This window comes from Gymnoscopelus microlampas, assembly GCF_963454915.1.
Source record: "Gymnoscopelus microlampas genome assembly, chromosome: 11".
Taxonomy (NCBI): domain Eukaryota; kingdom Metazoa; phylum Chordata; class Actinopteri; order Myctophiformes; family Myctophidae; genus Gymnoscopelus; species Gymnoscopelus microlampas.
The window spans coordinates 20,270,404-20,285,438 of NC_139948.1; the positions used below are offsets into that span (position 1 = coordinate 20,270,404).

Genomic DNA, 15,035 nt, shown 5'->3' on the forward strand with positions numbered 1-15,035 from the left:
CAATTACAATTTTCATTCAACATTTCAAAAGCAACATTTCAAGAGTAGTAGAGCCCATTGAATGAAAGACAAAGCAATGGGTAAAGTCAATAAAGCCTGTTTATTCATGGCAAACATTTCAGAGGCAAAGTGTATTGAACATGTAAACAACAACGGCCCATAACAGATGAGGGGAAACTAGATATTCAAACGGCACTGCAAAATACTGCATGTATTAACAACCATGAGTAACTGCTGGAGTAACATCGTCATGTGCTGTATTCAGTGTTATAATGTCAAATACCGCCACAATGAGGTTCTGTAACTGGAGAGAGATGCTTTAAGCTAGAGGAGATGCAGTTGGGAATATAAGAGCGCAAGTGAGTCAAGTTGGAAGATGGATCACTTGGAAGGCCATCCTGGAGATGTATTATGGTGAATAAATAATTATAAAATCTAATAGCTTATATTTTCACATCTACAATTGATTAAACCACTATATGTGCCTTCTGCTACATTCGCTGTGATTTTCTTTTCCACACTTTGGGTCTTTTTTCCCCATTCAGAACACAACTATATTACATATGCAGTATATAAATATTACATGGACCTGTTTTGCATTGCTCAGACCAAGGGAATGTATGGGTGGGGGTCCACTTATAGCTGCTCAGATTGGTCCACGACCCTCAATGTAATGTTTTGGGATATCAGCCTCCATCCCCGCCAACTGGCTTAGAGACGCGTGGGATCATGCTGTGGGCTTAATTCCAAACCAAAGAAAAATACCCTCTTCCCTTTTGTTCTCGTTAAATGGGTGGAGTTCTGTAGTAAAATCAAATAACGTAAATCATTGTCAGTAAGTGGTAACCTCAAAAACCACATTACTGTACAACCAAATGATTTTTTGTTTTGTTTTGTTTGGAACATATCCCTTTATTGTTCCCTTAAAAAAAGATAAATAAATAAAAAGGCAAATCAAAGAAACTAATGAGACTGAGAAGTAATCTAAAGAGGACTCAGAACTGTTGTGTGTTGGTCCAAAGACAGATGGAAGTGGTAGGAGGAGGCGCGGACCGGAGGGGAGCGGGGGGGGTTCTAGAAGCACCCTGTCCCTGATGAGGAGGAAGGAGCTGTCGTGGAGTTGGTGCTGCTGCTGTTCTGGCCTTTTCCTTTATGCCTCTGACCTCCTCTTCTCCTGCCACCTCCTCCGGACTTTGGCTGCATATGAAAGGGGACCGAAAAGTCGTCATTGGAAAGAGGGAATGGCTGAACTACTGACTACAGATTTTGTACGCTGGCATTAAGTTAGCACTTCCGTCCAGAAAAACGTGAAGATTTCGTCATGAATTTGACAGAGAACCTCTCGCTCTACAAAACACAAACGGTGCGGTGTTGACCCAACTAAATCTCAGTTCAACTCAGTTCAGCTTTAACGTGAATCTAACCCAGTGATTCTCAACCTTTTTTTTTATTTCAAGGACCCCCAAGTTTGATATGCAATGAACCACAGACCACCAATTTGATTCATTTTGTTCTCTGGGACCCTAATCTACACTGTAAAATCCATTTAACTCTGAGAATGTACAAATGGAACCAAACAGACCTGTTGGGTCCATTTGGTCCCGACTCATTGTTTGAAAAAAACTCAGTGACCTAACCCACTTTACCTTGTTCTCCTTGTTGCCCTCCTTTATCTGAGGGTCCTCATCCCCCTCTCCCTGAGGCGGCCAGCCACGCAGCAGAGGAGAGGGGAAGGGAGAGAGACGCAGCTCAATAACAGTCATGTGATCAAAGAGGGAACGAGTGTGACGCCAACATAAAGAAAAGCAGTGTGAAATGATGGATAGAAGATCACAGGGAACTGAAACGTTTGATTATGGACAAGAAGAAAGAGCGAAAGGTGCGTTAGACTTGAAAACAAGGAAACAGCGGAGGAAACGAGAACAACGGGAAACAAGGAAAAGGAGGAAACTGAACAGAGGATAAAAAAACAGAACGCAGGAAACAAGGAAACGATATAGAGCAAACAAAGAAACGGAACAAGAAAGAAGGAAACGGCACACAGGAAACAAGGAAACGGAACAGGAACAAGGTGTGATGGAAGAGCTCCCAGAGTTCCCAGAACACAATATCTCACACTTCAAATGCTTTCCACAGTCTTACCGGTTGTTGCGTGGCATTTGGAGTCGCAGTCTGTGCTATCGTTGCTGCAGCCTCGTTGACAGAAATCACGCCGTCCTCTTTTCGGGGCGGCGCCTTTTTCGTGGACTGCATTTTGATTTGTGGAGGTTTGGAGTTGGACGGCAAATTGTTGGTCGACTGCAACAGCTATAAAGAGTGGCAGTCAGTGTCCGAGTTATTATATTATTATTAGTTAACACACGTTATCATTATTAGTTCAAATTGGTAGAGCTTTGTCTATTAGTAGACAAAGCTCGCACTGTCTGAGAGAAAAAGACCCACTCATCACCTCACCAGTTATGGTTTTGTATTTTTCATTAGTTTTGTTTTCATTTATTTTTATTAATTTCAGTACAAGATTTATTAGTATTTTAATTATAATATAATATGGGGATATTTGTCAGGGCCAAGATTTAGTAAGTTCAGAATAGATATTACATAACGACACATTGTGAAGCTAATAGACTCGCAGTGATGTAGACATCCCAGTCTCAAATATATACACCAGTGGTTCTCAAATAGTGGGTTCCAGGGATCCTCAGGTGTTCCTTGAGGGTAGGGATGTCCGATTTTATCGGCCTCCCGATATTATCGGCCGATATTAGCATAAAAATTGATATCGGGAAAATATCGGTATCGGTTTTTGAAAAAAAAAAAAATTTTTTTTTTTTTTTTTTTTTTTTTTTGGCTTTATAAATAAGTTACATGAGTTCTTACTGTATATGGTGTGTGTGATATGAAATTTGAGCTTACCCTAATCACAATAATCCCCGCATATATCGGTATCGGTTGATATCGGTATCGGTAATTAAGAGTTGGACAATATCGGTATATCGGTTATCGGTAAAAAAGCCAATATCGGACAACCCTACTTGAGGGGGTTCCAAATGGAACCATCTGTAACGGTTTGAGAAGCACTGATACACACCAATGCCTCCTCATGCTTGTTGTACTGATAAAAGTCTCAAACTAAAAACACATTTATATTTGTGTTATTTAATTTAAGTGAGTTTTGTATATACACTATCATTTCAGTAAGTCTTAATTTTTGATGACTAGTAAGTCTAGTTTTTAAAATGTGTCCCTCAAAATGTGTCCCTCCTCCCCCACCCACCCACATCTAGATTTTGTTTAGTTTTAGTTAACTATAATAACATAGCCGGGTCATGATTGTACATAACCCTCAAGTGGAGTGGTTCAGACAGAAGCATTGGTACCTTGGTGATGGTGCCCACAGCCTTGGTACGGCCCTCCCTGAACACCAGCCTCTGGTCGCAGTGCAGGTACTCGGGGGTCTTGATGAAACGGAAGTGGACGGAGGCCTTGTCGCCTGTCCGTAAGCAGTCCCTGTTCATGGTCAAGATGGTGGCCGTCTGTCTGATGCTGCCACAGTGCACTGGAGCGGCGGATGATGCGTGCGGTTGGACAAAGGGTAATGTAGAAAAAAGTTACACACTTGATGACACATCGTTATGTCCATTTGTTTCATGAGAAGACATCTAAAAGAAGTATGCATGTCTGGTCCATTTTTTTAACCACTTAATATTTTCACAGAAGGTTCGGTTATTTTTGCAGAATGTGCGCGTATTATGACATGCCCAGAATAAGGATGCTACGGTTCATGTTTCGGTGTGTGATACCCACCCATGGCCTGGTATCGGGGGGATATGGTGGTGGGATGGTGCAACACCAGTATCTCTGCCTCAAACTCCCAGGTAGCCTGTGGGCTTAATCTGGGAGACACCATCACCATGCCTTTCCTTATGGACGAGCGCTTGATCTGCACAGAGTGAGGAGGATGGAAGACACGAGACATGAACATGAATTTCCAAGCCATTTTCACCAACAATATATTGCTGCTGTCAGGAAGAAACCTTGTATCTCCATATTTTATGCAATATGTAAATTAACGCTACTTCGTCATACAACTGTGTCGTGAAAATAGCCGAAGAGCTGCTATTTTCGCTATTTTGAAAAGATATTTATCAATATTTATAAATATTTAACCAATGAAAAATATTAACAAGAGCTTGTGACTCAGCAATAACTATATTCGATCCATTGGAACAGTCATTTTTTCCATTTTCTGAAATGTAATGGTTTTGGACATACAAGGTTTCCCCCAGACTGCGATGATATGCCACTGTGAATAACCCACAATTCAATGTGGTTCATACAAACCGTTAAATAATGTTATGTTACAGATTGCATGCCTTCTGGTAACATTCCATTTAATCCTTATGTAAACAACTTCATTCAGTTAATAATTTATCCTTAATATAATGAGAGGGCAAGGACATTGGACATTATTGTTCCCATCCATCATTAATGATAGTCCCTTGTTTTTCGCAGTTCATTATGTATTGTCCCATTACACTTTATGAGCCCCATTAAATCCAGACATAATATTGACGGCACTTGAACGTCCAACTGGAATGAGTCAAAGGCCAATAGTCTGAATAAGTGAAATACACAATCACATCTTTATTGTATGTCACTTTACTGTTATTAACAAATGGCAAGTAATATTATGTGGATTGCCACTACTTTGTCCCTCACTGAGAAAATAGCCGCTCGCAATGAGTTGCAACGTAACACCACCGTACACGCAACACCTAAATTATGAATGTGTATTGGTTTAAACGTCTATTCTAAAGTCTATTCTGTACATTTTTGTGTTGCACTGGCTGAGAAATAATGGTCTTATGAGAGTGCAGATTTCCAAATTGTATAGAATCGTCGGGTCGGATGGCGGGAGGGGGGATCATTAACAGGCACGTAGATTCGGGTGATATAAAAGCTGACCTGCACGCCACACTACCAGTCTGAACGTTACAGCATGGTGCTCCTAAAACTTTAAGTAGGCAGCACCACTACCAAGTCCTACTTGAAACAGCGGTTCTCAATCTTTTTAAGGACCCATAGTGTGATATGCATTAGGCCATGACCCCCATTTGATACCATTGGTTCCAGTCTACAATGTAAAATCCTCTGTTAATTTAACTCTGAGAGTTACAGACCTGTAAGGGTTCATTTGGTTCTCAGCTATCAATAATTTAGCTGGGGACCCCCTGGAACCCCCCTAAAGACCCCTGGGGATCCTCAGAACCCACTTTGAGAACCACTGATTCACTGAACCCGTGCAGTCCTAAACTGTGCCAGCAGATGGTGCTGTGAGGAGACCCCCCACCTACCTTTTTGAGAGCGAAGGAGGCCGTCTGTCCGCCCCTCACCTCCTTGACAGGCATCCTCTTGCGGTGGATGGATTTGACGGCGATGGGCATGAAGCTGCCCAGGGGGTCGGGCCCCAGCAGCATGGTGTCGTTCAGACGTATCAGTCCGCGTAAAGTAGTCCCCGAGACCACCGTGCCCACACCCTGATGTGAGAATGAGAGAGAACCGTGGGCCATCAAACAATGTGGTAGAGCGATTCACACTTTACATCTCTCTCTGTCTATCTATCCATCCATCTTTCTGTGGGTTTTGCGATTGTTTAACCACTTAAGCTGTATCTTATACTTGCAAAGATGCTTAAAAATAGCCAATCTACAAGCTCACAACAACTGTTGCCTATAATGACATGCCCAAAATAGGGATACTAGGCTGAAAGCGGTTAACCAATGAAAAGTATTAGAGCTCGGTACTAAATGTCATAACTCCATTAGATCCATTGGAACAGTTTTTTAGTTTTTAGTTTTCCCCTTGTAAAGTAACAGTTTTGGACATGGTTCTCACATTTGACATGATGCTGTATCGACAGATCTACTGTCTATCCTGTTATTGTCTGGGATTAAAGCTGTAACTCTACTACCAACAGCAATGGTAGATTTCACCCAGAAATGTAGTTTAGTTAGGATTGTGATATGTAGTGTAGTCCCATTTTGGACAATATCCTTCACAATGACATGCATTTAGCAACTGTCGGTTGATGCTTAGTTGTGTGCGTGATATATATCCATCTGTAACTCTGAGAGTGTACTACTGTTCTATTCTCAGGATGTGTCAGTGTACCGGTACAGAGTAGGTATCATCTATCTGGAACTCTGCAGGCTGGTCATCTCTGTAGGAGGTTCTGGATGACAGCAGGTTGAGAAACATTTTCAACAGGTCCATGTTCTCCCCCGTCACGTTGGAGATCTGGAAGATCGGACACATCCTGGGAGAGAGACACACACATTTTGTGAATGCATGTTTCATTTCAAGCCAAATTCGAAGTTACTTACAGGGTATAAAAAAGGCATTGCAATACATAAAAGGCATTTTAAAGCATAATAGAAGGAATAAAATTGAAAAATAAGAACATTAGGTCAGGGTGTATCTGTGGTTTACTATTTCTCACACCATCAGATGTGCAAGCAGTATCGCATTGTGAACAATCACTACTGAATTCTGAGCTGTAGCTGTCTGAAAACCTTTTTTGGGGACACCTGGGAGAAGGCCGTATTCTAACCTGCTGGATATAAAGTCTTGTTTGGACCTGAATCCTCTAAGTCTCGCTATATGTTTAAGATGCTAATATGTTTTGTTATTGACTTGATGTGGATATTACAATTGGGCCCTTAATCCATAATAAGGCCAAGATTTCTGGCTTGGTCTTTAGCCTTCAGAGACAGGGAGTCATGGTGAGCACTAAAGCATGGAGTTTCGTTTTCTTTTTACTTATTTGTGCGCCAGCGTCGCCAGATTTCAGATCTCTTGATGTACTAACGGGAACGCTCTGAATTATCGAACAATGATTAAGCACTCTGACACACTCTGTGTTCATTTACGAGAGGCAGACTGTACATCTGAATAAGACAGGGAGGGAAAGTGGTAAAGAGGTAAAGAGTGAGAGTGTGAATGAATAGAGAGAGCGAGTGATGGATTGACTCGCTGACTAAGTGATTGAGTGAGTGGCTGACTGTGTGACTGCATGTGTATACCTCTCGGAGCTGAAGTTGGAGGCTGTGACGATGACATCGTCCTTGTTTTGGACAAGGACAGGGATCTTCCTACAGCCGGGGGACTTGAGTAACCTCTGCAACAGCTTCAATGTCTCTGTTACCACCAAATCAATACAATACATGTGACTGTTAGGCAGGGAACATCACCCTTCGGTGTCATGTTTTTATTATTAATAGTAGCTGTACTACTGTATAAAAAGGCACAATTGGCCGATACAAACCGACATATTTGGTTGGTCATATTTGTGCCCTTGCATTTTTCATTGTCATTATACAATGAACATGTAGATTTATGGAACAGCTTTTATTGTAACATTCTTTCACATAACAATGTAGCCAATGTAGAGGTTGATCTTTGCACCAGATTAATATTAGAAATCCAATATGTTAATTAACAGATATGTTTAAATATAATTGTTAGTCACTGCCATTTGTGAATTGAATCTACATTCGATGGACCGTTTGGGTCCATTTGTACACTATCAGAGTTAACCCATTCAATCCGGGAAAGCATCTGCGTTAGATTTGAGCTTATAGCCATTATTTGGCTATTCAAATGAAAATATTTTGAGATGGGGGGGTCTGCGTCCAAATACATATCATTTTGGGTGGTCCTTGACATGAAAAAGTTTGAGAACCATTGATATTATAGCAACATACGTTTTTCAGAAAACTGATTTAGAAGGCATATTTTGTAGATGCGTTCCTGGTTTGAATGGGGTTAAATTAACACTCATTTTGCAGTGCAGTGGACTGACCTTGCAGGATGTTGGCTGGACACATGTCAATCTTGGTGACCACAACAAACACAGGAACGTTGAGAGCCAAGGCGAGGCCCAGGTGCTCTTTGGTCATGCCTACAATACCTGCATTACTGCCCACCTACAGACAGAGAAGGAAGAAGAACATGCATTGTAAATGTTATCAGGAAATTAGCATGGTGACAATTCAAATACCCCCCATGTAGAACGGGCCGCTTGGGTATCAGAAGGTTCCCGGCTCGATCCCCGGCTCCTCCTGGTTTAGTGTCAAAGTGTCCTTGAGCAAGACACTCAACCCTTAACTGCTCGCAATGAGCAGGTTGGTGCCATGCATATAAATGCACCATTTACCCTGTCATTGCTGAACCCTACTGGTTGGTCTTGGGGAGGGTGTAGAACAGGGGTCTTCAACGTTTTTCAGCCCAAGGACCCCTTAGCTGAGAGAGCGATGAAGCAGGGACCCCCCACTACATATTATAAAATTGTTTTGCAGGTTAGAACTTTTTCATAGAGTTCATAGACAGCTTCGTAGACTTGTTTTGACAGCACTGTCACCAGTGTATGTTGGATTCATGTTAATGTGTATTTTCAGCCATTTCACCACTTAAACCCTCAATATTTAGTCAACTTGACACTCAGTACTTGGTCTACAACAAACGTCTTTGCCCAAAATAGCCGATCTACAAGCTCACTGCAAGGCGTTGTGAGCTTGTAGATCTGTTATTTTTGGCTAAAGTTCTCCTCAGAATAGGGAAGATAGGATTCAAGTGATTAATGTAAAAAAAACTATCCTATCACACAAAGATTTGGCGGCCCCCCTGTAGTAGCTCTGAGGACCGCCTAGGGGTCCCGGACCCCCTGTTGAAGACCCCTGGTGTAGAACACCACGCGTCTCCTCCGATACTCGTGACGCCGCCAGCCGTCATGTCACAGCTATAGTATATTATGCACACATTTAGCCAGAAAATAGGTACAGAGTACAGACTGAACAGATGTGTGAAATTGACCCAACTCCTGTCAAATATGTTTCCTTATACAGTAGACATCTCCCAGATTTATAGGCATATCTGTGCATTTAACATTTCCCCCCACACACACACACACACACACACACACACACAAAGCTCTCTAACCATGAGCATGCAGAAGTCGGGCAGGTGTCCGGTCATGCCAAACACGGTGGTCTTGAGGTACTTCTCGTGTCCAGCCAGGTCGATGAAGGTGATGACCTTAGAGGACTTCTCACAGATCTTGGTCCAGTCCAGACTTCCTCCATGACTGTCTGGTTTATTCACCACCTAGAGAGACAGGGGATACACAGAGGCTACACAGTCAAATCCTCAGATTATTATTTGTATTGCTTTTCAGTTTCGGACAAATACAGACTTAAAATAATCTTAAACAGGCATAAAAGAAACTATATCCAATCCATTTTATGATAATTTATTCCATGGCTTACTGGTCTAGTTGCTGCTAGTATTTTATTAGCAATTCAGTTCTTTATTTCAAATCTCATAATGTACATGTATGTCACCTTCATCTGTCCTTGATTTAAGCACATAAGCATTTTCTCCTATCTGAAACGGTAAAATTACATTTACATGTATATTACCGGGAAAAGGGCTGGAATGACAGGGAAGACGTGAGAGAGGGTTGGGGTGACATGAAGTCAATATGCTACAAAATAATGATGACATTCCTCCTCGAGCCAATGCAATGTCATATTGATGTCCTCTCTAATCCAGATCCTGTCTACCCCTCACCTGTCCCTCCTGGTCGAAGCCCAGGATGTCGTTTCCAACGCTGCTGGTTCTCCCGCTCTCCATCTCGTGTTTGTGTCTGAAGAGCTTCTGCCGGGCAAAGCCCCTGCCGTTGTCCAGCTCGCCGTGGGTCAACACCCCCAGGAGGGTGCTCTTGCCGGCGTCCACGTTCCCCACCACCGCCACCCTGCAGGAGGGGAAGACACTGACGGTAAGTCTGAATCTCCAACCTTGCCAATGTTCACTCGACACATCACCATCAAATCATCAGTGTTCATTTAACTCATTAAGACCTGAGGCCGCGGATCCCCCATCTCAAAATATTTTGTTCCAGGGATCCCCAGATCGAAGCAAAGATTTGAGTTACAAATGTCCAAGATTTTTCAAAAATAGCAGCTCTACAAGCTCGTAGCGTGGCACTCTGTGCCGCGCTAGGAGCTTGTATATCTGCTATTTTTGAATAGCCAAAGAAATCAAAAATGACACAGATGCGTTCCCGGTCTTAATGGGTTAAAGAGGCAATCCGTCGCATGTCCTCCCCGGGATTTGAACCCGCGTCTCCCGCGTGAGAGACCAAACTTCAGCCGTTCTTCCAAGACAAAATCCTTGCTTAGCCAGGAGATGCAGTATATTGCGCTTCTGAGTTTCAGACAGTACTACTGTCAACCAGTAGGTGTCCTAACTGACACCAGGATCTATAATTATCAGTGTGAAAGAGTAGGAAGACCACTTCCAACCACTGCAGATGTACGTACTAGTTATATTGTATTAACATACTCTACCATACCGTTCTTTTAAAATAAAGTTTTATTCATTAAAATAAGTTCTGGATTCCAGCTTTAACTCTGAGAGTGTACAAAGTGTTTACATTTGTACACGTTCAGAGTTACTTACAAATGCATAAATGAACAATGAGGATTTATTTTTTGGACGTTAACACGTCTCAACCCTTCCACCTGGGCCGCTGACTCTGCTGCACTCACCTGACCTCCAGGAAGTCCAACTCGCCCACGCGGCGGCGGATGAGGTAGTCGCGGACCAAGCCAGCGGCCTCGCTGCGCTCGCGCAGGGGGATGAGGTCGGTGTCCAGCTGCTCACACAGGGAGCGCACCGTGGCCACCGACGCCTCCATGTCCTTCTCATCCAGACCCCAGTCTCCTCCGTCTGGAGAGGAGAGGAGAGGAGAGGAGGAGATCAGGGATGATACTGTACATTGTAATGTCTAGACATTACCAGCTACTTTTGCAGAGATCCATAACGGCATAAGGATCTATAGCCATATCAAGGTAGGATTACCATATGACATTTTTCCTTTAAAACCACTAGAACATGTTAACACTGTGTAGTGTATATTAGGACTGGGAAATATATTGTGATATTAAGCTATATATCTGGGATTTTGGATTCGTAATATTGTGATATGGCGTAAGTGCTGTCTGTTCCTGGTTTTAAAGGCTGCATTACAGTAAAGTGATGTCATTTTCTGAACTTAAATGACTATTATTTGCCTTTACCTATTTAGTTATTGTTTTGCAATAAATATATACATGTCCCATTTTAAATTCCAATTGTCCTATTCTATTTTATGTTGCTTCCCCTGACCCTAGACTAGGGGTCGTAACATATAGATATTACTGATGATAATCCAAAATCTCATTGTGTTAATTTTTGTGAAAGCATCAAATCATCCCCACAAATGTATATCATCAGAATATTGATATAGAGGTTATTCAGTCAAATATATTGTGATATTTGCCCAGTCCTACTATATACTGTGTGCGATTCTCACCTGAACCCATTCCCACCACATAAATGGTCTCTCCGCAGCCTTCGTCCATCCTGTCACGTAGCTGTCGTAGTAACGAGTCATACTGCTCTCCGTTTGGACTCACCAGGGCCAGCTGAGGAATGACAGGGTGACGGAGACAATGAAATACCATTTAGAAAACAAACATCTACTGTAGCTCATTCCTTATTACACTGTCAGCTGTGTAAGCACTATAGAACTACCTACACAGTGAAATAGGGCTGCAACTATCAATTATTAATGTGATTATTCTATCGATAATTGTTTCGATTAATCGAGTGAAAATAGCCAATCCACAAGCTCATAACCCAGTGCATTGTGAGCTTGTAGATTGCCTATTTTCACTACATAAAACAAGAGGTTTCACCTAATGACATGCCCAAAATAGGGATCGATTATTAATCGATTAATTTCTTCAATTAGCAATTATTGATTCTTTTTTATAAATCTAAATTCATTTGTTTGATTAACTGTTGCGCCCCGACAGTTAAAGGGATATTTCACTTTCAAAAAAACTTTTGGTCATTTTATCGTCTACTGAGGCTTTTGTGAGCCCCCCAGACAGTTTTTAAGTTGCTTGATTCAGTATTTAGATATTAGATATTCATTTTATTAGACACGCCCCCTTCCTATACAAACCCATTATAACTTCAAACTCTATTTTTAACATGTTAGATTCATCTTTATGTATTTAATTGTTTTCATTTTCCAAAAAAAATATTAAAAATAAATGAAAAAAGTAATCGAAAAAACACGGCCCCCTCACGCATTAGGGGGGCAGGGTGAGTCACCAGAACCAAACGGGTGAACCAAGGATGAATATAACATGTTAAAAATGGAGTTTGAAGTTACAATGGATTTGTATAGGAACTGAAGGGGGCGTGTCTGATAAAATGGATATCAAATATCTAAATAATGAATCAAGCAACTTAAAAACTGTCTGGGGGCTCACAAAAGCCTGAGTAGACGATAAAATGACCAAAAGTTTTTTTGAAAGTGAAATATCCCTTTAAGTATTAACTCACAAATGGCTAAATGAACACAGAATTTAACTGTGCAGAAAAGTTGTTGGACTGGACTGGTGACCTGTCATTACATAGCATTGCATCAGGCGTTACCGCTTTGAAGAGAGTGGACTTCATATAACAGAAGCTATGACTGAGATATTTGTCATTCATTTCAGACAATTCATGTCCTAGTTGTCCTCTAGTTAAATGAACATTGAGTAGTTTACAGTGCAGCTGTCTCTCTTCCCACGCTCACCGCCTCAAGGACACATGGAGACAGAGACTACACTGCGTTAACACACAAAACTCCATGCTGGATGACAACAATCAATAGGCTACATTCGAGCATACACAGTAAAATCCTCCCGAGTGTTAACTTAACTGAGAGTGTATAAATGTTACATTTGTACACTCAGAGTTACAAATGGAGAAACTAACGCTGAGGATTTTACTGTGTATGTTGCCTCGGGCTGTCAGTTGCAATTACCATAGTAACGGAAACACAACGCTCTCACTTAAGCTGCACTGAAAACCACAACTTCCAATACAATTAGACTGGACATCCAAGACACTGTTCTGATACGTTATCACCACGTTTCCATCACACCTCAAGCGGAGAATTTAAACAAAGACGGCTGTGACAAGAATATATAGTGATTTAAGACATGTGTATTATTCGTAAAAATGTTATTAACTGTTGACTTTGCACATTATATTCTGAATAGTGTGTGATAATATTGCTAAGATTTTAAAATGTATTCTAAGGCTATATACAGTCAGTGTGAGTCCACCATTGCACTGAATATCAATATGCCATAGCATAGCAGATCAAATACCCCAAATTCAAAGATTATATTTATCACGTACATGTATGAGCAGTGAAATATTGCTGTGGCAGACTCTGATAACAATGTCTAAGTATGAACGTGTAATACAACAAATAAGGTAATAAACATTATAATACACAGTGGATTTGACTGGGTATTATAACATTATCTCAGAAGAGCGTTCAAATTGAACCAAATGGACCCGTAAGCGTCCATTTGGTTCCATTTAGGCTTCTCTAAGTTAAATTAACTGGGATTGTGAGCAAGTATAGCCAATAAGTAGTAGGTCTAATAAAGTGTAGACTAGAGAATGTAAGTAAAGCCTCAGCCCAAAGATTACACTTTGGGGTGTTAAAGGTGAGCCTGAGGCTTGCCTCCAAGCTGTTGCAACCCTCTGCAATCTGTGCGTGAAGGTACTATCCATCTATTACTCAATCATATGCAATCTGAGCCTACAGCCATCACGCACGGATACACGCACACCCACAGTCACTTACTGCCGTGTTTCATCAGCCTGTCCTGTCTAAAGTAAATCATCAGGGCAACACAGTTAGTGGCTTGTTTGACAACACAGTGACTCGTGGTTGCTATGTGTCTGCTACTGTCAATAGTAGTAGCAGCAGCAGCAGTGGTAGCAGTAGTACAGTAGCAGTAGTAGTAGTAGTAGTAGTAGTAGTATTTAATAAGTAGACTGTCTGTTTATTAAATACTAGTACTACCACTGTTACTACAACTGTACTACTGATGCTATAGCCTAGTGTATCTGAGGGCATATACAGACCTCCTACTGTAGACCAACGGTGTGTCACATTTTTGACAGAGAAGCAACCAATGTGTGTATATGCCCTCAGATACAGTAAGCTATAGCATCACAACTAGCTAAGCTAACGTTTTAAATATCTTATTGTTTAAGTCTAGGAGCTTAAAACTGCAATATTAAACATGTAAAACAGATTTAGGCTGCAACTTAGTGTAAATATTTAAAAAAGCACTCGCCGGTTCCATGCACGCATGTATAGCCTATATTACTGCATAATGACAAATGGACACATGCCATATGCTTCATTCATTCATTTGCAGCAGCAGAGCCATAATAAAGGCCTAAACTGTACTGTACTGCACAAGGACTCCCTCTTTCTTTGGTGTTTCGCCCAGGTGGGCGTGGTTGTATGCCCAAACCTAACCCTAACCTCACAAAAACGATGCCTCTAAACCACGCCCACCTGGTCGAAACGCCAAAGAAAAAAGGCTCTCCCGTACTGCACAGCCTGACCTGGCTGCACGTCGTCGTACGGCGGTGTCGCGCGCCCCGAAAATAGCACGGGATAGACGCGTTTTGAGCTTGCAGATCCGTGATATTTTTGCGGGCCAAGCTCATCTCTAATATATATATAATATATACCTTGCTGGTGAAGTCCACCCTCCCTCGGTCCCCGGGCTCGCCGTTGAGCATGTCCCCGTCTTCGAAGCACTCGTCCCCGGCGTCATCTCCTCCTCCTCCTCGGTCCGGAGCGAATATACTAGCGGGGACCAGAGCGTCCGCGAGCGGTATGATTGAACCCGCCGCGTTGTTTATACTCGGCTCGTGCAGCGCTGCCATTGATGCCATTTTTTTGACGCCAACAACCCTGCAAGTCTCCTCCATAGAGGTATAGGTCTCCTCTCTCTCCTCTCCTGGCTCTCAGCCCCGCCCCCTTCTCCCCTTGTTGATGCTGCTATGTTGAAGACGAACAGTAGATACACACAACAGTGTTGCCATATTTTGGGAGA

General features: G+C 42.0%; 2 protein-coding genes across 3 annotated transcripts in view; one reads left to right on the forward strand and one right to left on the reverse strand.

The window, feature by feature from the left end:
• lgals2a (lectin, galactoside-binding, soluble, 2a) overlaps positions 1-15,035 on the forward strand; it is a 170,250-nt gene that overhangs the window by 132,117 nt on the left and 23,098 nt on the right. The gene's annotated exons all lie outside the window — the stretch shown is intronic.
• gtpbp1 (GTP binding protein 1) lies at positions 65-14,898 on the reverse strand. 2 transcript variants are annotated; one of them, XM_084070919.1, is made up of 14 exons: positions 14,668-14,898; positions 11,414-11,525; positions 10,608-10,788; positions 9,628-9,811; positions 8,998-9,162; positions 7,862-7,985; positions 7,083-7,197; positions 6,172-6,316; positions 5,355-5,537; positions 3,805-3,940; positions 3,378-3,556; positions 2,143-2,307; positions 1,647-1,697; positions 65-1,197 (listed from the first exon to the last, which is right to left on the reverse strand). In XM_084070919.1, the coding sequence occupies exons 1-14, from the start codon at positions 14,872-14,874 to the stop codon at positions 1,075-1,077; spliced, it is 2,070 nt and encodes a 689-aa protein (XP_083927045.1). In that variant the 5' UTR covers positions 14,875-14,898; the 3' UTR covers positions 65-1,074. The 2 variants fall into 2 exon arrangements, with proteins under 2 accessions (XP_083927045.1, XP_083927046.1); XM_084070920.1 differs by lacking the exon at positions 1,647-1,697.

Bases quoted from the DNA above. Each gene is read 5' to 3' on its own strand.
- gtpbp1 (XM_084070919.1), bottom strand. From the start codon at position 14,874: ATGGCATCAATGGCAGCGCTGCACGAGCCGAGTATAAACAACGCGGCG. The intron at 10,789-11,413 runs GTGAGAATCGCA...TCTCCTCTCCAG, and splicing joins TGTGGTGGGAATGGGTTCAG to ACGGAGGAGACTGGGGTCTG. The intron at 5,538-6,171 runs GTACACTGACAC...TTCTCACATCAG, and splicing joins ATGATACCTACTCTGTACCG to GGTGTGGGCACGGTGGTCTC.